Here is a 26,072-nt window from a genome sequence, read left to right on the forward strand (position 1 = left end):
CAGCCCAAAAGTACTTATTCCAATGAAATATTACATTTTTCTTAAAGTGATAAATTAGGTACCCTATTATCATGGTATTTTCTTTTTTGGCCAGCTTTTCTAGATAAGGTTGTATTGCTACTGCAACTAACAAAAAAGATGTGGCGGGGCTGGGCACGGTGGCTCACGCCTGTAATCCCAGCACTTTGGGAGGCCGAGGTGGGCAGATCATGAGGTCAGGAGATGGAGACCATCCTGGCCCAACATGGTGAAACCCCGTCTCTACTAAAAATACAAAAAATTAGCCGAGTGTGGTGGCAGGTGTCTGTAGTCCCAGCTACTCAGGAGGCTGAGGCAGGAGAATCGCTTGAACATGGGAGGCGGAGCCTGCAGTGAGCCGAGATCATGCCACAGTACTCCAGCCTAAACTACAGAGCTAGACTGTCTCAAAAAAAAAAAAAAAAAAAAAAGTGGCTAGAGCAGCCAAAAAAAAAAAAAAGGTTCCTGAACCATTCAATAGAAAAATAAGGCCTATTCCTATCATTTCCACGATCCAATTTAGTTCCACTTAGGTCACTGTGTTTATAATGTCTTGTAGGACAGATTCCCTTCCCCATTCTCCATAAAACCACCATAGCACCTGTGACTTTTATCTATTGGTTTCTATTTAATCTTATTTTTAAGTGCTTCTTTGAAATTGTTTTACAAGTACATTCTTGGTCTAGAGTAAGGTTCTATATAGTCGGCCCTCCATATCCATGGGTTCCACTTCCGTGGATTCGAAGAACCAGACAGAAAATATTCCAAAAAACATTGTGTCTGTAGTCAACATGTGTATTTTTGTCATTATTCCTTAAACAATAACTATTTACATAGCACTTACATTATAATAGGTATTATAAGTAATCTAAATATTAAAGTATGCGGGAGGATTTGTGTAGATTGTATGCAAATACAACATCATTTTATTCCAGAGACTTGAGCATCTGCGAATTTGGATATCCAAAGGAAGTCCTAGAACCAGTTCCCGACAAATACCGAGATGACTTTAGACCTAAGATCTTGCTAGACAGCCTTTGAGAGGACGAAGGATAACTACAGCAGAAGCAAATCGCAGTGAAGTAGATAGACTACAACAAATCAAAAAAGTCAAAAAACATAAAGCTCCTATCAACACTTCAAGATTTTAGAAACGCCTCTTAATGGGCAATATTCTTTTAAATAGAGATTGGGTCCCACTATGTTAGCCAGGCTGGTCACAAACTCCTGGACTCAAGTGATCCTCCTGCCTTCGCCTCCTAAAGTGCTGGGATTACAGGTGTGAGCCACTGTGCCCAGCCTGGGCAGTCGATTTTCAGGAAGCCACTTATGTTCACATTCTTTTCTTCTCTCCCAGGACTTTGCAGATGCTGCTGTTTCCTGTGCCTGGAGATGTTCATCTGGCCTGAATCCAAGTCTGTCCAAGTTACTTCTCTTTTCCATAACAGAGTTACAACTATTTGTCTGTCTCCCTTCCCCATTAGAGTATATGGTCCCCAAAGGAAAGCTCCATGCCATTCACTCACCACCTAATCATCCCCAACAACTAGTGGGCAAACATGAAACACTTTTGTTGAATAATTTGTTTCCTTTAGCCCAGGGATTACAAAGCCAAAGGCTTACAAGGGGGAAGGACTAGCATGTGTGCTCGAAGGGGACTCTAGCCAACTGGAGAGTAACTGGTGAGAAGACAATGACATGCTCTTAGAGTGTTTGCTACTCAGATCCTCTCAGTAAGTCCCATGCACAAAGGTGGGTCAGGTCTACTGTTGCCAGATCTTCATATCATTCAAAAGTTACCAGAATTCTAGATTTTCATGCAAATCTCCCAATTTTTAAAAATGTTGTCATCAAATTCAGAATGTTTTAACCAGCCACACTGTGTGGGCCAGGGAAAACAGGCCCAAAGGCCAGGTGAAGCTGCAGTTTTCAACTGCTGCCTTGGCCTCTCCCAGAGCCCCTTAAGTCCTAAGAAGGCTCAGTCAACACACTGGCACTCGTTTCATCCCACTGGTGGAGAAAGCAAGTCTTATCAAAGTAATGGGGGATTCTTACCAAAACTGCAAAGGAAAAAAATATACCATGAAATTAGAAATTCACTGCATTTGAAATGAAAATGACTTATTTCTGTACTTCTGTAACTCACAAATTTAGCAGACATCATTGACATTTTTGTAGTGCAACAGATTTAAATCTGGAATTTCATGGTTTGTAAATCACTATGTGATACTAGCTATAACCATGAGCAATATTACGGGCAGTAAATGTTGATCTCTGTTTCGTTTCTTGAAGTTTTGTGTGGTTCATTTTTAAAGTGAGATTCGATTTCCTTAGCTATAGTCAAATGTACCCTTTTAACAGCCCAAGAATTGTTATAAATGACAGCTGCTGTTATTAGTTTTCAAATTTTACAATATTAGGGTTGTTAACTATTTTATTCTGAATTAAGCTAACATTTGTTACCAAGCAATGCATTTATTTGGAAGGATACCAGTTACCAGTCATCAAAAGCTTTTGTATGTTGAAAATGTAATTTTAATAGTTAATTCTTCATCTTACATAGGAGCACAATAAAATACACCACAATCTGAAGAAACTCCAGAATTACGAGAATAAGAGTGAAGAAAATTCAAATGGGCTACAATATCCATTACCTTAAACTGCAAGAGACAAGGTTGCAACCCGAAGGTTAACATTTATGTATTTATGACTGGCTACATTTATGACTTAAAAATAACAAGAATCAGGAATTAGATACGGAGAGAGGTGGGAAAGAACAGTTTTGTGAGGGGAGGAATTCTGTCGATAAAGAAAAATTACTGAATTCCAAATTAAAGAATAAAACAAGCTCCCATAGCAAATACTAGAGGGATGAAAGCAAGAATCATTAATTGAGGACTTGATACTCTCAAAGGGATAAACCTTTCTGATGACACGCAAGCTGGATACTTGAGATCTGCTCATCAGGTTTATAAGGAAAACTCACAAATGCCTCAGCAAATCCCAAATGATTATCAGATCAGTGTTTCTTAACACACATGAAAGGTTACAGATGAAATTTTCAGACAAGAACCAAGAAAAAGGTCATAACCCAAATTTTAGGCAAAAATGTGGCACAACTGTGAAAGTCCTACATGTCAGTCACAACTGCTATCTTTGCTGTGACTTTCCTGTACAGTAATTTTTAAACATTGTGGCAAGACACCAATGATCATCTAATCAGACAACACAAACACATTTATTTCAAATTCCTAGAAGGTTAAAAAAAAGGTCAGATACTGATGCTTTATGCATGCTCAGGGCCAGTTTATAAATACTCCATTCAGTACTATCTTAACACAAATCTGCATCAGTGAAAAGAAACTGGCAAAATCCACCTCTTGCCATTCAGTTTGTCAGATGGTGAAGACCCAGACAGAATGTTCCATCAGTTTTAATTTTAAAATACGATTGTCAAATTGGGAAAATGAAATAAACACAGTAAAATAAACTGTACAAAGGCAAAGTCGAATAACAAAAAATATTTTACTAAAACATAAGATTTACAGAAGTTTCCAGACAAGCCATACAAAATGGTCACAAGCTTTTTTTGAAGGGGGGAATCTACACTTGACAGCAATGTTATTAGTGAGGGCTGTGATGTTTGTTTAATGTTCCCATTTTGGTTCAAACAATCAAGCTTGTCCATCTACAGCGTCTAAGTAAAGTTAGACTTGGCTAGAGCATATTCTAAAGACCTGGTTAGCTGCTTTTAACCAATGCAATTAGATCACCAAAAAAGGGGGAAAAGAGCCCATAAAATTAAAATAAAACTACCTCCCCCCTCAAAAAATAAAAATAAAATAAAAACACCCACACCCCTGCAGCTAACCTGACAACTACCTTCATTCACAGTGCTTTATACTTAAACCAGGATGGGGGAAATGAATAAAAGCAGGGAGGGGCCACTGCTTTTAAACATTTCACAACAATCCAGATGATACTTCTAGCCTCTGCTCATGCTTTATGACAGTGAATCAGGACAAGACATAGATTTGCTAATGTGCATTTAATCACCAAAGGACTGAAGATGTCTGGGCTTTTTTATTCTGTAATGTTTCTAAGACTGTGTCCATTAAATGCAAACAAAGAAGAGGAAGTCTTGGCAGAACAGGAGAAGTGATGCACACTTGATGATCGGATCAATTTAAATATTATTCATGGCATATAGCCTAGTCCATGCTCTAGCTGTAGACAGAAACAAACATAGGATTATTATTTTACTTAGTTCAATATGTTACTTTCCAAACTATAAATGGCAAACAACCACTATTAATTATGGAAATGTCATGTTGTAATCTCTTAAATTCATGCCTTTTTCTATAAATTGGATCAGGGCTGAAAGATTTTGTAAATGTCCAATTACCAAAACACTACAATAAAATTAAGAAGTTCTAGAAAATTCAAGAGGATGAATCAAGTTGTCCATTTCTAGATACACAATTCTCCCCACTAATTTTCTTAAAATTTGTAGCAGAATGTTCTTGACTCCAAATTCTGTAGCCATAAACAGCTGAATACTTTAATCAGATGGGTTACAAAAATAGTTCAAGTTTTCCAGTTATTCTTTACATATAACTAGATAAATGGTACACACTCAGTATTTGTTAAACCAGGTATAGTTACAAGAGACTCCAAGATCTTCCAATTACAGGTTGTCTTTAAATTTGGGGGGTCCCATAGCAGGCCATTTTGTTAAGAGGTATTTACATACTATAAGTATTATATTTTTTTATATTTCTTTTCCTTGCCAAGAGCTTTAGAAAAGTTTAAGTGGTAATACAAATTTGTAAAAGTGGAAGTGGTGTGAAGGAGAATGAATATTAGATACCTGTTTCTATGGCTTGGGCTTCGTTGGTCTTCCACTGCTCCGCTACATCATTTGCTAATGGATCATCTGGATTGGGAGCACTTAACAAGGCCTGGATCGATAGCAGAACTGTGCGGATCTGCAGTGCTGGGGACCACTTATCTATGAAGGCAACAGGCCCAGTATGATAAAGCATGAAAAAAACAGGCCCAGAACTGCTTCACTTCCCTCCCACAGACCTCTCTGATCTTTGTATAATGTTTACATTCTAAACATGGAATGCTTAAGAGAAAAAGGAGAAAGCTTAATGATAACATATGCTGATAAAGATAACACTTACCTTTCAAAATATCTAAACATATTCTTCCCAACTTGTCTACATTAGGATGATAAATTTTGGTCATGAAACGTACTTTAGGGGCTGCCATTGGGTATTCTTCTGGAAGGAATAGTTCAAGTTTAAAAGTCCCTCCCTCAAAGGGGGAATCCTGAGGGCCAGCAATGACCACATGAAAATAACGGGCGTTGCTCTCATCTGGTTCTGCTTTGATGCCAGGAACTGGTTCTGCCAGCAAACGCTGGGTTTCCTATGACAGAAAAACAAACACATTTGTGAAACAAATGTCACTTTGCTAGACACCAAAAGTAAAATTAGAAAGTTCATCTCTTAGAACTAGGCATAATAGAACATCTCCAATCTCCCAACAGGATTTATTTAGCTTATAAAATGTCAAATTCAAAAAAATACCATTTAAATAATTACAACCAGCTGAATGAAACTGCAAGCGAATACCAATGATGTTATCATACATTTTGGCTACAAATGTCTACAAATATGTTAATAAAATTAGGTTAATAAAACTGATTTTTTTACTCAAGTAAAATAAAGTAACACTAGGATTACATAAGTAAGGCATCTTGCTCTAAACTCAACCAAAACCAAGTTATTTAAAAAGTAAAATTAGTTTTGGTGGTTTTTTTTGGTTTGTTTGTTTGTTTGTTTTTGAGACAGGGTCTCACTCTGTCACTCAGGCTGGAGTGCAGTGGCAAGATCTTGGCTCACTGTAGCCTTGACCTCCCTGGGCCCAGGTGATCCTCCCAACTCGGCCTCCTGAGCAGCTGGGATTACAGTTGTGCGCCACCACACCTAGCTAATTTTTGTATTTTTAGTAAAGACGGTATCGCCCTGTTGGCCAGGCTGGTCTTGAACTCCTGGCCTCAAGTGATCTGCCTGCCTTGGATTCCCAAAGTGCTGAGATTACAGGTATGGGCCAACACACTCGGCCAAAAATTAGTTTTTAAACCCACTGAACACCTCCCCTCTGAAAAATGTAATGGACTAAAGAAAGGAGATAAGAAGAGGCCCAGGTACCTGAACAGGACTAAAGAAATATAACAATGCTGATTACTCTAAAATTGACAATTAACTTCAGAGGAACCCTTAATACTCCCAACAATCATATCATTAGTTCTCTTTTTCATCATTCTCCCTCTCCCCTAAATAACTGTATTATTATTCTTTCTCTTCTCTCTTCAAACCTCCAGCATCTCCATCCCCAACCTCACTTGTGGCTGATGTCCTGCTTCCTATTTCATGACAAGTTAGATACTTCCATCAGTTCCCACTGTAGCATTTGGACATTTCCCTGCATCTGCGCCCATATGCTCTGGCTTTTCTCCTGTATAGATGAAATGTCACATACTCTTGGCTAGGGCCAATCGGTCTTGAGCACTAGATCTTACTGATCTGTTTGAAATGTTTGTTCCTCGGTGACATAAAGAAATAGCACTTGAACATAAATTTAATTTATTTAGTAAGGCCATTTTTGCTTCCTGCAGAAAGGGTACACGCCAGGAGTTTTGCCACAAGAGTACACTGAACAAAGGAGACAGGGTCATTTATAACCTGACGCATCCACCCTACTGCTGTGTCCGGTTTCCACTGGCTGGAACGGGACCTCACATTCTGTATTTGTCCTGATTGGCTAGCAACTTAGAACTTTTTAAGAGGTAAAGGTAGAGGGGAACAAAGGAAGGAGGAAGTAACTTGTGGAATGCTGAGAAAGGTAAAAACACTTTTAAATAAGGAAGAGGAACAGGCTATGACCTAATGCTTGCTTGGACCAGTATAAGCATGCCAGGGCAAATATTTAGGCTAAATTGTGGGAGCTAAGAACATATTGATTTATTATGGATAGCAGATATTTCAGAATGTTTGCACAGGTCTTCGAATAAATTTTGCTTCTAAGAGAAATTACTATTTATTCCTAATTAGATGGGGAGGAAAGTCTTTGAAGAGGAACCTCTACTTTGCTTGTCTCCAATCTCTCTCCTCCTCTTCTGTCTTGAACGCACCCTCCAATCAAGCTGTAGTTATCGCTAACTTGTTTGTTAAGGTCACCAATGATTTCCACAAGGTTAAATCAAATGTCCAGTGCTTAATCTTTATCTTACCTAAATGCAACATCTTATCCAGCTGGTCTCCTTCCTCTTTGCAAAGCTTTATCTAACTTCCTATAAATATTCTCATGGCTCTCTTCCTCCTTGTCTGGCAGCAGCTTCCTTTAGTTTCCTTGTTGGTTTCTTCCTATCTCCCAACATCGCAACACTGAAGTGCACTGGGGCTCTATTCTAGGGCTTCCTCTCTGTTTATACATTTCCACAGTGATCTCATGTAATGCAAAGAATTTAAATACTAAATACACTCTATAAGCTGAAGCCTCCCCTAATTCATATCTAGCCCAGACCTCTCCCCTCATCGTGCCTCTTGCCTCTATAACTACCTGCTTGATATATGCTCTTGAATGTCTAATAAGCATCCCAAACTTAACATGACCTCCCTATCCCCAACCTTTGCTCCTCCCATAAAGTCTTCCCCACATCAGTTATTGGCAAACCCATCTTTCCAAATGATCCACCTTTTCCTTCATATGCCACACACATCTAGCCTGATTGGCAAATTGGTTTTTTTTTATACTTCAAATTCCACTCATGATTGGACTGTTTCTCACCCTTCCACTGCTACACCTCTGATCCAAGCAACCATCAGCTCTGATCTGGCATACTACAACAGCCTCCTAACCTGTTCTCCTGCTTCTGACCTCACTACCTCCGTCGCAGGTCTATTATCCACAGACCCTTTAAAAGTCATAGTCCTGAGCCAGGTGTGGTGGCTCACGCCTGTAATCCCAGCACTCTAGGAGGCCGAGGCAGGTGGATTGCCTCAGGTCAGGAGTTCGAGACCAGCCTGATCAACATGGAGAAATCCCATCTCTACTAAAAATACAAAATCAGCCGGGCATGGTGGCGCATGCCCGTAATCCCAGCTACTCGGGAGGCTGAGGCAGGAGAATCATTTGAAGCCAGGAGGCGGAGGTTGCAGTGAGCTGAGATCATGCCATTGCACTCCAGCCTGGGTGACAGGGCGAGACTCCATCTCAAAAAAAAAAAAGTCTGGGCATGGTGGCTCACACCTGTAATCCCAGCACTTTGGGAGGCCGAGGTGGGTGGATCAGCTCAGGTCAGGAGTTCGGACCAGCCTGATCAACATGGAGAAACCCCATCTCTACTAAAAATATAAAATTAGCCAGGCATGGTGGCGCATGCCTGTAATCCCAGCTACCTGGGAGGCTGAGGCAGGAGAATTGCTTGAACCCGCGAGGTGGAGGTTGCGGTGAGCCCAGATCACACCATTGCACTCCAGCCTAGGCAACAAGAGCGAAACTCCGTCTCAAAAAAAAAAAAAAAAAAAAAAAAAAAAAAAAAAAAAAAAAAAAAGTCATAGTCCTTGTAATGGTCCTCCAAAAGAGGCTCTATATGATGCCCTCACTCAACCTACCTCTCTGACTCATCTTCAGCTATTCTCTCTCCATCCCCTAACCTTCTCTGTTCCAGACAAAAATTAGCTTCCTTGTAGTTAGTTCTTCAACGTGCCAGGCATCCTCTCACCTCTTCTTCCCCAAGATATCCGTATGTCTTGCTCCCTCAGCTCCTAAGATCTTCATGTGTTCTCAGTGAAGCCATCATAACTGAAATGGCAAACCCCATTCAGCCCTACCCTGCACACTCCCTATCCCCACTCCCCGGCTTTATCTCCACAGCACTACTAACAAATCTCATTTCTACTTATTTTGTTCAGAATTTAAGCTCCATGAGAGGATGGATTTGAGTCTATTTTATGGACCGCTATATCCTCAGCATTTGGAACACTGCCTGGCACAATAGATATTCAATTAATATTTACCAAATTCTGAATCTATTTGATGTTATGAAGAGAGGAAAATAAACGATCAGAATTTCATCACTACCATCATTAAGGCAGGGTTATTTTCAAGGCAGGATGTGCACATTACAGAAGGAAAACAAAAGGAGCCACTCAGGTATGGGGAAAAATAGTCTAACTTCTACTTATATTTATTTTTCACCAGAAAAATGTTCATATTTAAATAAGCTTTTAGGTATGAAAAACAATAAATGAGAACATTTTATTTACACTGCCTTCACCTAAAAAAAAAATACATCATAAACTGTTTCATTCCACAAGCTATAGGGCATATGTTAAAAACAACAACAACAAACAACTTCTCTCTCAGCACAGTAATATACTGAAATCATAAGATGTAAATACAAATCACATGCTTCCCCAATATGTGTTAATTAAACCCATGGCCATTTTAGGTAATGTCTCTGGTATTTTAATTTAAGACTAGTTTTTTGTTTTGATCATGGCGATGTAAGAGCAAGTGAGAAACTGACATTTCTTTAGGTTCAAACTAAAACATTTTTAGAGCATTAAAAAGCTCAAGAGGCAATAATGAAGCCTCTGACCTTGGGAAGTCCTTTAACATGTGACCAGAACAAAAGAGGCTGGTCTTCATTTTTTAGGAAAAAAGTTAAGGTATTAGGGATGAATAGCAGGAGTAGAAGAATGAGAAAATAACTGGATGGTAAAATTCCTTGAATTCCGGGCTCTCCTCACCTCTGTCCTTTAATTTTACTCCAGGTCTTCATGTTTTTAGAATGCCATAAATTGGGTGACTGGAAAAAAAAGAAAGCCAGGGCCCAAGAGTCCCAATCCACCACTCACCAGTTACACAAAGTAGTAGCAGCTCTGTATCTACTATAAAAAGCTACAGAAAGGCCTCCAAAAGCATATCCCAAAATAGCTTCAAAATCACTCTCAGTACACAGTGGCAGAGATAGATATGGCATTTACTTTCTCAACTTCAGTTCACCCTCAAAATCAGATATTCTTTGTAAAGAATGTACATATTAAGCATATCATGTGACCTGATCAAGCCTAGATTTAATCAGAACACATTCTAAAATAAGCTTTTGTGTGTAGAAAACATTTTGAAATAGTCCTTATAATATATGCTGCTCTCAAGTTCTAATAGACTGACACAAAAACATGCATAATTATTTCACTAAACTGTGTTGGTTTCCCTAACAAACCCACAGCATAAACTGTGGGAGGGAAAAAAGGAATAAAATCCAAACTACATGAAACAAGTCTGAAATGGCAGCATCTGAAAAAGTCTCAACCACAGAAACTGATGTCAACTTTTTTCCTAAAAAGGCAAAAACTGGCTAGGAAATAAAATCTTTCCGGCCACTATTCAACACATGACTAACTAAAATACCTTCTGGTTTTACACTATTCTTTGGTAGAAAGATAGAGTACAGTATGATTTCTTTAAGTGAAGAAGTAAAGGGCTAAAATTCCTACTGTTTCACTTATCTTTTTTTTTTTTTTTGAGACAAGTCTCGCTCTGTTGCCCAGGCTGCAGTGCAGTGGCACGATCTCGGCTCACTGCAACCCCTGCCTCCTGGGTCCAAGCAAACACCTGGCTAATTTTTGCATTTTCAGCAGAGACGGGGTTTCACCATGTTAGCCAGGCAGGTCTCGAACTCCTGACTTAAAGTGATCTGCCTGCCTCAGCCTCCCAAAGTGCTGGGATTGTAAGCGTGAGGCACCACGCCCGGCCTTATCTATCTTTTGGCACAAGTAATTTACACTGCAGGTGGGACGCCATGGTTCACACCTGTAATCCCTGCACTTTGGGAGGCTGAGGCAGGCAAGGGAATCACTTGAGGCTAGGAGTTCCAGACCAAGCTGGGCAAGCATAGTGAAACCCCACTGCTACCAAAAAAAAAAAAAAAAAAGTTGACAAATGAGATCACATAGGAAGGCCATAGTTGTTTATAGAAACCCAGAATAACTCTTAAATGCACTTTGTGATTCTATTATGTTTAAAAGCAGTCCAAGGATTGAATCCCAAATATAAGTGAGTTTAGGGCCATGCATAATAGAAAGCACTGTAGACTGTGTTCAGGAAATTAGTTACTAAAATAGACAAGGAAGTTGGTAAAGGAATAGGGTATGGATTTAAATGGTGACAAAATTAAGTCTAAAGGAAGGTATCTCATCTTATAGAATGCATACAATAGTTAATGCTACAAATATTTTTAAGAGGAATCAAATATCACATCAAATTGATCTAATTATCAATAGATCCACTGGGACTTGAAAAGCAAACCCTAGACTCATACTACAGTAAACTATATTGTAGTTAGTAAATTATAACAACTGACATTCTGTCAACCAATCTCTATTAACCAGGACTCTTATTTTTAAGTTGAAAAATAATTTGTGCTCAGTACAAAGCAATGCCAGGTCTTAGATGTTCTTCTGCAAGGCAATGATTAAATTATGTACAGTAAAATTTTTGGGTAATAAACAGTATTCTTAGAAAGAGTGCTAATTTGTGTGTGAGAAAAGTTGGTCCAGTTAGTAACTATCTATATCCCAGTGCATCCTGTCTACAGTGATTAGGTTTTTTAGAATATTCTCTGAAACACAAAATTGCAATGTATGATCAGTAATATCAACTGTAGATCTTTTAGCTCATCTCAAACAAGAGCTGTCTGATAACTCAATAACTGTCAATTTCATTATTGAAAAATAAGTGTTAAAAAACTGAGTGATGCTTCAATGATACCTACTCTGTAAACTCCAACCTGTCACTACATCTTTAAGCGATTCTAAAATATTAACAAACAGGGTTCTGGGCAAAGTAGTGTGTTATAGAAAAAAAAATTTAAATAAAGAAAAAACAAATTATGAAAAATTTGTAAGATAAAACAAACAGGGGCTCCTTTTTTGGGATCACTAATAAAGCAAGTCAATTCTTCATTATGTACACAACTGTAAATTACTTATGAGAATCTGCAAGTTCACCCTCTATATATGTAAGTGGGCATTTTTATTTATCACTTTTTTTGTAGAGATGTGTTTCTCTATGTTGCCCAGGCTGGTCTCCTGCCTCAAGCAATCTTCCCACCCTGGCCTCCCAAAGCAATGGGATGACAGACGTGAGCCACCACACTTGGCCCCATAAGTGAGCATTTAAAAAATGTTACCACCAGCCTGGGCAACATCGCAAGACCCCATCTCTCCAAACCGAAAAACTAAAAAAATTAGCTGGGCATGCTGGCATATGCCTATAGTCCTAGCATACTTGGGAGGTTGAGGTGGGAGGACTGCCTGAGCCCAGGAGTTCAAGGTTACAGTTAGCTGTGATCACACCACTGCACCCCAGCATGGGCGATAGTGAGACCTTGTCTCTTTAAAAAAAAAAAAAAAAAAAAAAAAGTTAATTATCATCAATGGACATTTTCAAGTGCATACCCCTTGCTTCATTTTATCTGTAAGCCCTGTGAATTTTACTACATGATTTTGTATAACATAACACTCTTAGGAACATATAATGTCTCATTATAGTAAAACTGACTGCCTATTTTCTAGCTGGGATTAGAAATAGAACCAAAGTTTTGCTCAAGCTCCCCACTACACTACTTCCTTACAAATCATAAGGCCACCTAGAGATATACTAAGATAAAAATGGCTGATGAGTACTTTTCTCCACAGCACTGCTGTCCAACAGAAATATAATAGTCACATAAGTATCTTAAAATTTTCTAGTAGCCACATAAAAAGTAAAAAGAAACAAGTAAAATTAATTTTAATATATTTTATCTAAAAATGTGTTCAAAATATTATTTCAACATGAAATCAGTATGAAATTAATGTATTATTTATCTTTTATCTTTTAGTATTTTATCTTTTATCATAGCCTTCAATGCCCACTGTGCAAATTACACTTGTAGCACATGTTAATTTAAACAAGTCATATTTCAACTACTCAACAGCCACATGGAATGATTAGTGGCTCCCAAATTAGTCTGGAGAGTGAAACACAAAACAATCATGTTATAATGTTACTGCCTGGTCATTATGAATAATTTATTTCATATAATAGGTAAAATTTTGTACAGAAACTTTAAAGCATCACTATTTTCCCCTCAAAAAATTCTATTCAAAAAGTAATGTCAGCCAGGCATAGTGGCTCATGCCTATAATCCCAGCACTTTGGGAGGCAGAGGCGGGTGGATCACCTGAGGTCAGGAGTTCGAGACCAACATGGAAAAACCCTGTCTCTACTAAAAATATAAAATTAGCCTGGCATTGTGCTGATGCCTGTAATCCCAGCTACTCGGGAGGCTGAGGCAGGAGAATCACTTGAACCTGGGAGACGGAGGTTGCACTCCAGCCTGGGCAACAAGAGTGAAACTCCGTCTCAAAAAAAAAAAAAAAAAAAGTAATGTCAGAACATTTGACATCACTAATAACAGGAATGCATGTAACAAGAGTTACTGTTTGCTACAGTCACAAGATTGTGTTTGAAAAAAACAATTTATGGCAATTTCAAAACACATTAAATGAACAAAAATTAATTCAAACTAGCTAACTGCATGATGAAGTAAAGAGTTCACTGAGGAACTATTTTAATTTTTACAGTACACACTACCCCCTAGTGGACATAAGACATCATCTACTTATTTCACCACCTTTCCTTCGCGAATGAAAAAACTGATGCTCTTAAAAGTTATTGTACCCAAGTTTGCTAAGCTTTTTAAACTTACATTATATGATCACTCCTTGCTTTGGTAAAACCAAACCAAAGTTAGCACCCACCTAAACACGTCCTTGAAAAAGACCTATAGATTCCAACAGTAAATAAAATGAAACTAGCTTAAGAAAACTAATAAAAGCAAACCAAGCAAAGCTAAGACAATTTTGTATTCCCTTTCTGCTTTCACCTCTTGTGCCTATCTTGCTCCTAACCACTTAGACTCCCCCAGATAAGCTAACTGGGTCCATGAGAATTTCCTGAAAATGCCTATCCTAAAGTCAAATGGAGAATAATGATTCTCAAGACACACCCCTCCCTTGTTCTTTCTTTTCCCTTCTACTCCCACATACTTAAATCTCACAATTTCTTAGGTGGCAGATTCAGAGAAGAAAAAATGGAAGAAGCTATTTCTAAGACTCTGGGTACCAAAGACTAAATCTCAGAGTACTTTAGACCAGAGTATTCCTTTTTTGGGAAAAGCTTTATTTATGGGTTGATAGGTAACAAATAGGTAAGTACTCTCTATTCCACTTGAAGTAATAATGAACAGATGGAGCCAGATGACTTGGGCTAGAAATATCTACATCCTAATTTTTTCCCTCAAACCTAGACCAGATCAATGTTTCTGTGAAGCTCAGTGAAAAGGAATGGAGACTTGGGAGCTGGAGGGACTTCTGAAAGGCAAAGTATGTATAATCTGAGATACATCAGAATGTATCTCAGGTCTGAATTAGTCTAAAAGTTTCTCCCGGCCGGGCGCGGTGGCTCACGCCTGTAATCCCAGCACTTTGGGAGGCCTAGGCGGGCAGATCACGAGGTCAGGAGATCGAGACCATCCTGGCTAACACGGTGAAACCCCGTCTCTACTAAAAATATGGAAAAAAAAAAATTAAAAGTTTCTGCCTTGTACTTCTAGTTTCCTGTTCATTACCACCTCTCCACTTACTGTAACTACGCACAATAACTGCTGGTTTACTTCTCAGACCCTAAACTATTTGAAGAGAGGAACCTCAGCTGGTAAATGGTGGTAAATTCTAAATAAATGCTTGCTCAGTGAACGAACGTCTGCAATGCTTAAGTACCACACAGAGCTGATAAGGAATACTGTATCTGCTGTGTTCATTGGTAAATTCCATCTCAGGAACAGCATTTAAGATTATTCCAATCACTGACAATGACAATGGACAAAAATCAGAATAATCCTACTAACAAACTGTCCCAGCAAGAAGAAAAACTGTTAAGCTGAATTCCTTTATTTCTTGTCTATCTTGCCTCCCCAATTCTTCTGCCCACTAAACACATCAGGTTGTATTATAGTCTGTGTATATTTTCCTTCCCACCAGTCTGTAAGGCCCATAAAAGCAGGGACCACATGCAATTATCAAGCACTGCTCCCAGATATGCAGAGAATCAATAAAAGAAAATCTCAGGTAACAGTTAAAAACAAACTATGCCAAATACTGACTTAAGTGCTACATATATATTAGCTCATTTAATCCTCATACCCATTTTACAACTGAGAAACAAAGAGTAATCAACCAAAGCTAGAGAATGACAGAGCGAAGATTCAAATCCAAGCTGTTGGGCTCTATTCAGTCTGGCTTCAGTGTGTGTTTCTTAACCTTTTTCTTTTTTTTGGGCGGGGGGGAGGGGGGACGGAGTCTCACTCTGTCACCCAGGCTGGAGTGCAGTGATGCGATCTCGGCTCACTGCAAGCTCCATCTCCAGGGTTCACGCCATTCTCCTGCCTCAGCCTCCTGAGTAGCTGGGACTACAGGCACCCACTACCTCGCCCGGCTAATTTTTTATATTTTTAGTAGAGACGGAGTTTCACTGTGTTAGCCAGGGTGGTCTCGATCTCCTGACCTCGTGATCCGCCCGCCTTGGCCTCCCAAAGTGCTGGGATTACAGGCGTGAGCCACTGGGCCTGGCCCATGTTTCTTAATCTTCATGGTATACAATAAAGACAATTAACTACATAAGCAGTAAATGTCAAATGTTTGGCAGGGACAGTAAACAGCACAGGAGTTAAAAGGGCTCTTTTCAACCCTTCATAATCGTGAAGTGGTGCTCCATGAAAAAGGTAAATTTAAGCCATAATGTCATAATTTTTTTTTCTTTTTGAACTGGCAACCAGAAAAGTATAGTCTTATTAAGATAAAAATAGGAAAAAAAAAACTGCTTTATTTGACTGAAAAATTGGTATATATTATTTTGACTTGGAATTATCAGATGGTAAACCATTTTGCCTATCTTTGATAGTGCATGAAATCAACATGCTCTAAAATGTTTCGTGACTTTGAAATATAAATTTACTTACAAATGTTTATTCATTGCTTATTTTGTTCATGGCATTGTGGTATTAAACAACTGGAAGGAAGAGTAAAACTTCTTGGCATCCAGCAGTTTATTTCATTGGTGAGTAGTCAAGGTCTTAAGAGAAGGTACAGGACGTGTGAGTTAGGATATTATTAATATATGAAGAGCAGAACCAGATTATAGGGCTATTATGTTCTTCTTTATTTCTAAAGACATTTTTTAAGTTTTCTGGAAAGATTAAAAACCTCATCTCCATCTTTTTTACCTCTGTTTTTTCAAAGATTTCCAAATATTGGAATCACAGCTAAAAATGGTGTCAACTATTCCTTCATAAAACACTCATGAAGTTCTCGGTGGTAAAAATGTCCTTTGAATATTCAGCACTATAATTAGTAGACTCATGGCAGTCAAGCGTCTCCATTTTCTATGGTTCCTGATTTGATGAATGACATAACACTTCATTGCTTGAACTTTTCTTAGCACCAGCTCAAAAAATAAAAATAAGACTTTAGTGATTTAAATAATGTAGCTGTCTATCTTAATGAACTTTGTATCTCAGAAATGATTTGACAGAGATATCTCAGAATGCTGAATGAAAAGAAAGGACCCAGCTTAGTAACACAGTTCATTGGGACTGCTGTGTGCCATGGTCCTCAAGGCACTATTAACAAACCCATTGCATATTTTAGGTTCTGGGAGTGGGTATATAACTTAGCAGGCGAGGTGGGAAATGTTCTTCTGTATTCATCTTGAATTAAAATTAGGGAAATTTTTTAAAAGCCTGTTTTATGTGGTGAACACTAAAATCATAAGATTTATTAGCAAAAACTAGTGAACTTGGTTTTTTTCTTTGATCCAGCTTTTATGTAGAAAATTATGTAGATTGTGGGTTTTTTTCTTCCATAAAATTTTACTTGTTTTTTTCAAGTTGGTCATTCATTTCAGGCCCTTATGTGTAATTTTAGTCATTTGTCTATGTTAACTATTAAACAATGGTAAAAACTCCCCCACTCATTCCTATGTTCCTTTAGCTCCCACTCTTTAGTATAATGTTGGAGCTGGGATATTAAGAAAATTGTAAAAATTTTAAGTAACTTGTAGAAAAAGAAAAACTTACCCGTGGTCACACAAAAGGACTGCCTGGAAGCATTTAGGGCAAAATGAGGTTGGTAGTATGCATGCAGCACGCCTTGCGCATCACAAGCAAAGAAATAACCCATTCTGGAGAGAACTGCAGTAGTTACCACTAAGATAGCAACAGAGTTCTAGTGGTAGCATTCTGCGCTTGACATCAACAATCACACCGCACACACTGTAGAATGTGTTACACACAGTGTGGGCAGTGAAATCATCGTGATGTGATTCTGAAGTTTGTTCCTGGCTCCCTCTTTTCTTTGGCCCTCCTGAAGAATGTGTGAGGTACCTAATAACTCTTAATATCATTTCTGCTTAAACTAGCCAAAGCTGGCTTCTGTTGGTTGCTAAAAATAAAGTCTAAACTCAATAGGAAAGGAAGTGAAGAAAAGGTTAAGAGTTAGCAGACCAAGACAGGAGGGGGTTGGGGGCTGGTAAATAAGTTAAGAAGCTAAATATCTCTTTGGGATTAAATGAAGTCAAAAGTCACAAGTCAACTAAACTCTTTATCAAAGAACTTCTACTTAAAAGCTTTTAAAGGAGGAGCTAATTTCACACTAGACAGTTAAATTCAACTAAGCAGCCTGGTGTACCTAGCATGGGGCGGGGAAGAGGCTCAAGAGTTAGCACATCTGAATTTAATTCCAATTTTAACTGTACCAATGTGATATGTGACCATAGACAAATCGTTTACCTCTCCAGCCTTCTAAAATGTCCCTTGAACATTTAAAAGGTTCTCTATAGCACCAAAATTGACTGAACACTTTATTATTATTAGAATGAGTTAAATCTTATTGCTATATGCTTCTTTCTACTGGAAGGTCTCCTTTTGTAGTAATATTCTTTAGGCCTATAATTACTGTTTTAGTCTTCCCTGCTGAAGGAGAAGGATATTATGAACTGTAATCTTGATATTTATGCCAAAGTTCAGCATCTAAATAAAGAAAAAGTTTGTTGCTAAGGGCACCTGCTTTTTTCCCAAGTTTTTTTCACTTGCTCATTAAAGAAACACATAAAATTATTCTAAATAAAATTAGCCATTCTCCTAATAACCAAAATCCAATTAACATTCTAGAATTTTTTTTTTTGTTCTGATAAAGACAAAAGCCCTTAAAAACAGTTTAATATGTTTACATTTTTTCACTCCTCTGTCACTGCAGCCACTTTCCTCAAGGCTGGTTGATTTACAGACAAATCAATACTCTTTAAAAACCATATGGCATAAACAGGTACTTTTCCTGGCCTACAAGCTAGTGACTATACTAGTATAGCTACCATGTATTTACTTACTCGACCTTTTTTCTTCAGGTTACTTCTGGTTTCAAATGCAGCAATCACAACAAAATTTAATGCCTGAGGACTCCATAATAGGTAAGGCAAGATAAGAACAGATGGAAGCAGAGCAGTTGAACTTTTCAGCGAAGCAAACAAAAAAACAAGTTACATTTCCCTCAGATTTGCATTCTCAATCCAATTGTGCCACTAACACAATTTTGTATAAAATCCAAACCATCAGGTAAGAAAAATTAAAACAGTCTTTCACACTCTGCATACTAACTCTGAGATAAATTAAGAAGCATGAAAGCATGCAGATATTGGAGGGTTGTCTCCCACCCAGTAAGCATCCTCTCTCAGGGCTAACCACACTGCACAGCTTCAGGAGAGGACTATTCGTATGAGAGTCTGCATAAATGGCGCCTCTTGAAGTTATACAGTGAAATACTTTGGATTAAAAAATAAAACTTCAATTTAGCAGTTGCAAAGATCAACTTTATTATTACCTAACCCATGGAAAATGGATTACACATATGATAATTTTAATGAAATCAAAATGTTATTTACCCAAAACATCCCATTTTGCTATCCACTGTCGGTAAATGAACATTCACTGTGCTTTCACAAAATCTATGCCTCACTTCAGAGAGTTACATTTAATGTTATCTATTTTGTGAAACAAATACATAAATGAACAAACCATTTCCCCACACACTAGGAAGACATTCAATCTTTTTATGTTTATGGTGAAGCAGCATCTTTGCAAAGTCAGAAAACAGTAATAACCAACACTATATAAGGCTCAGTATTATGTTAGGGTCTGTTCTTTACACTCTAATCCTTCCAATTACTATAGAGCTAGATTAGTATATTAAGCAGATAAAGAAGCAAAGAGGTCAAATGAGGTTGCCCAAGCGAATATTTGGCAGAGCTAGAAATCAAACTCAAGAGTCTGGCCTCAGATTCTTTGTTCCTGCCATACATAAACATACATTTCATATTCCCTAAATCAGTGTTTTGCTCTAGAGAATTAGGAAGTAAGGCTCTCTGAGCCATAAAACATTATTTTAGTCATGAAAAGCAGCATTTCTACCATCTTGAAAGTCAACTGTCAATTAAGAGGTCAGCAACAGACTACAATAGGAATGGACGTTCTGTAAGCCATCCCTTACATACTTTGCTACCTTACTGTCTCTCCAACTAAACTAGTTCCTAGAGATCAAGGCCTGTGTCTAACATTTGCAGACCCAATGCTGGACACCAGTGTGTCTCGCATTTCTTACTGGTTAATGAACAGATCAACTGCAGAACTACCTGAGACCTACCCCACAGAGCAAGGAAAATCACTGACTGGGTAAAAAGGAAATTCAAGAACTTCCAAAAATGGTAGGCCTAGCCAAGCGGTGACCGTAAAGAGCAGGAGTATGCAGAAAAAAAAAGACTTGCTGAGGAGCGCCTCTGCCCGGCCGCCCCGTCTGGGAAGTGAGGAGTGCCTCTGCCCGGCCGCCCCGTCTGGGAAGTGAGCAGCGCCTCTGCCCGGCCGCCCCGTCCGGGAAGAAGTGAGGAGCGCCTCTGCCCGGCCGCCCCGTCCGGGAAGAAGTGAGGAGCGCCTCTGCCCGGCCGCCCCGTCCGGGAAGAAGTGAGGAGCGCCTCTGCCCGGCCACCCACCGTCTGGGAAGTGAGGAGCGCCTCTGCCCGGCCACCCACCGTCTGGGAAGTGAGGAGCGCCTCTGCCCGGCCACCCACCGTCTGGGAAGTGAGGAGCGCCTCTGCCCGGCCACCCATCGTCTGGGAAGTGAGGAGCGCCTCTGCCCGGCCTCCCATCGTCTGGGAGTTGAGGAGCGCCTCTGCCCGGCCGCCCCGTCCGGGAGGAAGTGAGGAGCGCCTCTGCCCGGCCGCCCCGTCCGGGAAGAAGTGAGGAGCGCCTCTGCCCGGCCGCCCCGTCTGGGAGGTGAGGAGCGCCTCTGCCCGGCCACCCATCGTCTGGGAGGTGAGGAGCGCCTCTGCCCGGCCACCCATCGTCTGGGAGGTGAGGAGCGCCTCTGCCCGGCCACCCATCGTCTGGAAAGTGAGGAGCGCCTCTGCCCGGCTGCCCCATCTGGGAAGTAAGGAGTGCCTCTGCCCGGCCACCCATCGTCTGGGAGGTGAGGAGCGCCTCTGCCCGACCACCCATCGTCTGAGAAGTGAGGAGCGCCTCTGCCCGGCCACCTATCGTCTGGGAAGAACTGAGGAGCGTCTCTGCCTGGCCGCCCCGTCTGGGAAGTGAGGAGCCCCTCTGCCCGGCCGCCCCGTGTCTGGGTAGAAGTGAGGAGCTCCTCTGCCTGGCCACTCCGTCTGGGAGGTCTACCACGGAGGCCAGAAGCAATGTGGGGGCTGGACGTGGTGGCTCACGCCTGTGGTCCCGGCACTCTGGGGGGCGAGGCGGGTTGATCACTTCGGGCTAGGAGGTCGAGACCAGTCTGGCCAACTTGGCGAAACATGAAGAATACAACAGACAAACCAACCAACCAACTCAATGACAACAAAACAGGTCTACCCTGGAGTCATACTCTAATTTTTTCTATTTTCCTCCCTTTCTGATCCTTTATCCCACTTTCTTTTTCTTCCTCTTCCTTCTCCCTCTTCTTTGTCAAATAGAGGATTGAGTTATTATCACTGATCCATATAAAGTCCCTCTTTCATTTATTTTAACTCCCACCCCCATTTCTATTCCCCGACTTCCCATGTGCAACCTTCCTAATATGTTTGATATGCATCTTTGTGTTTGTATGTATTTTTAGAAAATGTTTATTGTTTTTGTATGCAAAAAAAATTAATAAAAAAAAAAAAAAAAGAAAAAAAAGACTTGCAAGACTCCAGACCAAATCTTTACAAACTATTTCACATGTCTGTCCAAAAGCCTTAGCTTTGACACTATCCCTACAGGTCATACACTTAAATGGACCAATTACGAAGCACCAGAGATACCAGCCTTATCACTTCTTTTGCCCCTCAAGGCAGCTTCAACAATCTAATAAGCATTTTCCTCAACTTAAAAAAGTGATAATTGCCTCAATAATCACGAGTTGACATATTAAAGATGATTCTTTCCCCTACCTCAAGGTTTTGGGAAGAATCTGAAATGAAACAGCTTGGTTAGAGACTTTAATATTTCACAGATTATCAATTAGGTCTGAAATTTGAACAGTCTTAAGAGATCCAGCTGGAGTAAATAACTCAGAATTTTTCATTCTTCTGTGATTTCAGATTATCTCGTCCCGCACTACTATGCCAGAGGAGGAAATGATCCAGACAACTCAGATTTTAATGTAACTGAAATAAGCACAAACTTACACATTAGGGCTGATGTATTACAATAGGGTACCCATGGACAATAATACTGGGTCAAATTCATCCACTTCATGTGGACAGCTTGAGTCTCCAAAAGAATGCGACAATACATTCAAAGAATATAAACGCTGGAATCAGTTCTTGCTAGCAACACGAGCCAGCAATGTATTATGTGAAACTGCATCCAAAAAAAAAATAAAGCTACAAAGTCATAAAAATAGCCCTGAGAATAACTAATTTAAACAGCGTAAGTAAACAGTTTTCTTGAGGAAGGTAATCGGGTGGCTGGAACACAGGAGACACCCTGCAAGTCAAACAAGCTTAATCAAAACAAGAGCAAAAAACCCTATAAAACCCCTAATCTGACAAGTCTGAAGTCAAGCCACATACTGCCACATCTCAAGGGCTTCTTCCCCATCCTTATCTATCATAGGCTGGGCCAGGCCAGGCAGTTTTCTAAAAAATCTCTGCCTTAGGAAACTAGTAAGTCAGATAAAAAGTCAATCAACGTCTCTCACTTTCCTTCTACACTTCTGTGATTCTGGAGGTGGGACTCTGCCAGGGGCTCCTAGTTTAAGTCTGCAGATAAGGGGGTGTTAAGGGAAAACTGCGAGAGAGGACAGTGCTGTCTCCCCTCTCATGGGTGCATCAGCAGATTTTTTTTTTTTTTTTTTTTTTTGAGACGGAGTGTCGCCCTGTCGCCCAGGCTGGAGTGCAGTGGCGCAATCTCGGCTCACTGCAAGCTCCGCCTCCCGGGTTCACGCCATTCTCCTGCCTCAGCCTCTCTGAGTAGCTGGGACTACAGGCGTCCGCCACCACGCCCGGCTAATTTTTTTGTATTTTTAGTAGAGACAGGGTTTCACCGTGGTCTCTCGATCTCCTGACCTCATGATCCGCCCGCCTCGGCCTCCCAAAGTGCTGGGATTACAAGCGTGAGCCACCGCGCCCGGCCCTGATTTTTTTTTTTTTTTTAAGCTCATCGGCTATCATTAGTGTTAGTGTATTTTATGTGCGGCCTAAGACAATTCTTTTTTTTTTCTTTTGTCGCCCAGACTGGAGTGCAGTGGCACGATCTCGGCTCACTGCAGCCTCTGCTTCCCAGGTTGAAGCAATTCTCCTACCTCAGCCTCCCAAGTAGCTGGGATTACAGGCGTGTGCCACCAAACCGGCTAATTTTTGTATTTTTAGTAGAGACAGGGTTTCACCATGTTGGCCAGGCTGGTCTCGAGCTCCTGACCTCAAGGGATCGGCCCGCCTCGGCCTCCCAAAGGGCTGGGATTACAGACGTGAGCCACCGTGCCCAGCCATAAGACAATTCTTATTCCAATGCGGCCCAGGGAAGCCAAAAGGTTGGAAACCCCTGTTCTAAAGCAATGCAGGCTTCAAATGTGACTAGTTTTATGAGAGCCAATACAGATTACCTATCTCCTAAAAATTCTACCTTGCTTCCCTTCAGCACTGTCATTTTTTAAAAGATTTTATTTAGAAAACACTTCAGCTAAAATATTTACAAAGGAATGAAGTACTAATACATGCTACAATATACATGAACCTTGAAAACATGCTAAATGAAAGAAGCCAGAAAGACAAGGCCACATATTGTATAATTCCATTTATATGAAGTGTGTAAAATAGGAAAATCCATAGAATTGGAAAGCAGATAAATGGTTGCCAGGGGTTGAAGGTAGAGTGACTGCTAATGGGCACAGGGTTTTTCTTTTTGGGGTGACAAAAATCTTCTAATTAGCAAGTGATGATGATGTACTGCTTTGTGAATACATGAAAAACCATTCAACTGTACACTCTGAGTGGGTGAATTTTATGGTATGAGAATTATACTTCAAAAAAATAAATGAAGCATGAGTTTCCCTTCAATATTCAGTGAGATTTTGGAATCTTACCGATGAATTAGAGATTGGAATAGTAAAAGTAAGTGAAGAGAAAATAATTTATTAATATCTATTACTTGACTATTTAGTATATAACATATTCACAGCATGTTAACAGAGTTTTCAGTTTTTTGAGACAGGATCTTCTCTGTCGCCCAGCCTGAAGTATAGTGGCACAATCTTGGCTCACTGCCGCCTCAACCTCGCAGACTCAAGTGATCCACCCATTTCATCCTCCCAACTAGTAGCTGGGACTACAGACGTGTGCCACCACACATGGCTAATTTTTGTATTTTTTTGTAGACATGGGACTTCTTCATGTTGCTCAGGCTGTTCTCGAATTCTTGGGCTCAAGCAACCCACCTGCTTCGGCCTCCCAAAGTGCTGGGATCACAGACATGAGCCACCGCACCCAGCCAACAGAATTTTTAGTAATGAATATATATTCATGAACTACACTTCTGAAGAAAAGAAACTTCAAATTAAAAGATTACTTTTGAAGCTAAGTATCTGTGATCCAAGCATAGACATGCTGACTCAAGTTACACAGTCTTAGCTCAAATATCTCCTGGGTCTGGTATGTCTAACCTAGAATGACATTCTACTCCCCCTTTTCTACTTATGCTTCAAAATTCAGCTCAAATATCACCCTCTAAAAACCTTTCCCTAAACCAATCTTGAGGATTTTCCAGGCCAGTCTGTCATTTCTTTGGTGTTCCCATTGATGCCTTTCTATTCTATATACAAAGCAGCGCTAGCTGTATGATTTTACTTTTGTCTCACATTCTACCCATCTTTGCATTGAAGCCAAGCACTCATATGACCAGTGTTTCTGCAAAGTGTACACTAAAATCAACAGCAGCTCCTAAAACAACAAAAATATGTTGGGCTGGCAATGTTAAATTTACAAACATCCCCAGATAATTCCGATGTATAACTATGAACTAAGTACTCAGACTAGAAACAAGTGTTCAGAGAAAATAGCCCATAGATTCTTGTCTTGGTATCCTTGACAATACATCAGCAGCCCTGCCAATTAAACTAGGAGAAGAAATAGGCAAGGTCTGGCCAAGTACTTCTCTAATCACAGTCAGTGCTGGCCCCTGAATAGAGCTTACAGCACTTTTAGTTTAAACCTTACCCGAACCACAACACTAAAGACAGGGTCCTGGACAGTGAGCTTTACTTGAAAAAGTGTAGGCCGGGCACGGTGGCTCATGCCTGTAATCCCAGCACTTTCGGAGGCTGAGGCGGGCAGATCACGAGGTCAGGAGTTCAAGACCAGCCTGACCAACATGGTGAAACCCAGTCTCCACTAAAAATACAAAAATTAGCTGGGCGTGGTGGTGCATGCCTGTAGTCCCAGCTACTCAGGAGGCTGAGGAAGTAGAGCTGCTTGAACCTAGGAGGCGGAGGTTGCAGTGAGCCAAGATCACGCCATTGCACTCCAGCCTGGGCGACAGAGGGAGACTCTGTCACAAAAAAAAAAAAAAAAAAAAGAAAACACAAAAGTCAACTTGATATATAAATGAATGCAAGATAACTCTAATATATTTTTAGGCTTACTGAGAAAAAAAATTCTTGTTTAAAATTAGTCTGATTCAGTGGTACTTTAAATACAGTCATGCGCTGTATGAGTTTCAGTCAATGATGAACTGCACAAAAGACAGTGGTCCCACAAAATTATAATGGAACTGAAAAATTTCTATTGCCTAGTATTTACTATACTATACTTTTAATGATTGAGTGTATTCCTTCTGCTTATTTAAAAAAAAAAAAAAAAGTTGACTGTAAAACAGGTTCAGGCAGGTCCTTCAGGAGGTACTCCAGAAGGCATTGTTGTCATAGGAGATGACAGCTCCATGTGTGTTAACTGCCCCTGAAGACCTTCGAGTAGGACAAGAGGAGCTGGAAGACAGTGATACTGATGATCCTGAATAGGCCTAATATGTGTGTGTATGTCTTAGTTTTTCACAAAAAAGTTTTTTTAAAAAAGATTGTAACAGAGCAAAAAGCTTATAAGATATAAAGAAAAAATATTTTTGCACGGCTGTATGATATGTGTTTTAAGCTAAATGTTAATACAAAAAAATCAAAAGTTTAAAAATGTAACTTTATAAAATAAAGAAGTTACAGTAAGCCAAGGCTTATTATTGAAGAAACATTTTAAAAAATAATTTTTTGGTGTAGCCTAAGTGTACAATGCTTATAAAGTCTATTGTAGTGTACAGTAATGTCCTAGCCCTGCAAATCCACTCACCACTCACTCACCCAGGGCAACTT

At 39.9% G+C, this 26,072-nt stretch overlaps 1 protein-coding gene and 2 long non-coding RNA genes across 3 annotated transcripts in view; 1 reads left to right on the forward strand and 2 right to left on the reverse strand.

Moving 5' to 3' along the window:
- Nucleotides 1–2,530: 2,530 nt before the first annotated feature.
- Nucleotides 2,531–26,072, reverse strand: part of UBE2N (ubiquitin conjugating enzyme E2 N) — a 35,525-nt gene continuing 11,983 nt past the window's right edge. Inside the window, exons 2-4 of the mRNA XM_055237606.2 lie at nt 5,208–5,454; nt 4,889–5,029; nt 2,531–4,245 (exon numbers count right to left, since the gene is read on the reverse strand). Coding sequence (XP_055093581.1) covers nt 4,205–4,245; nt 4,889–5,029; nt 5,208–5,454 — 429 coding nt within the window. The 3' untranslated portion in view covers nt 2,531–4,204. The remainder of the gene's footprint in view (nt 4,246–4,888; nt 5,030–5,207; nt 5,455–26,072) is intronic.
- LOC134732033 (uncharacterized) lies at nt 12,486–21,821 on the reverse strand. The gene is made up of 2 exons (XR_010114893.1): nt 21,416–21,821; nt 12,486–20,011 (listed from the first exon to the last, which is right to left on the reverse strand). It is a non-coding gene; the product is annotated as an uncharacterized lncRNA (long non-coding RNA).
- Nucleotides 17,477–24,555, forward strand: LOC129460049 (uncharacterized). The gene is made up of 3 exons (XR_008650139.2): nt 17,477–17,580; nt 18,604–18,666; nt 21,817–24,555. It is a non-coding gene; the product is annotated as an uncharacterized lncRNA (long non-coding RNA).

This window comes from Symphalangus syndactylus, chromosome 13 (assembly GCF_028878055.3).
Source record: "Symphalangus syndactylus isolate Jambi chromosome 13, NHGRI_mSymSyn1-v2.1_pri, whole genome shotgun sequence".
NCBI lineage: Eukaryota > Metazoa > Chordata > Mammalia > Primates > Hylobatidae > Symphalangus > Symphalangus syndactylus.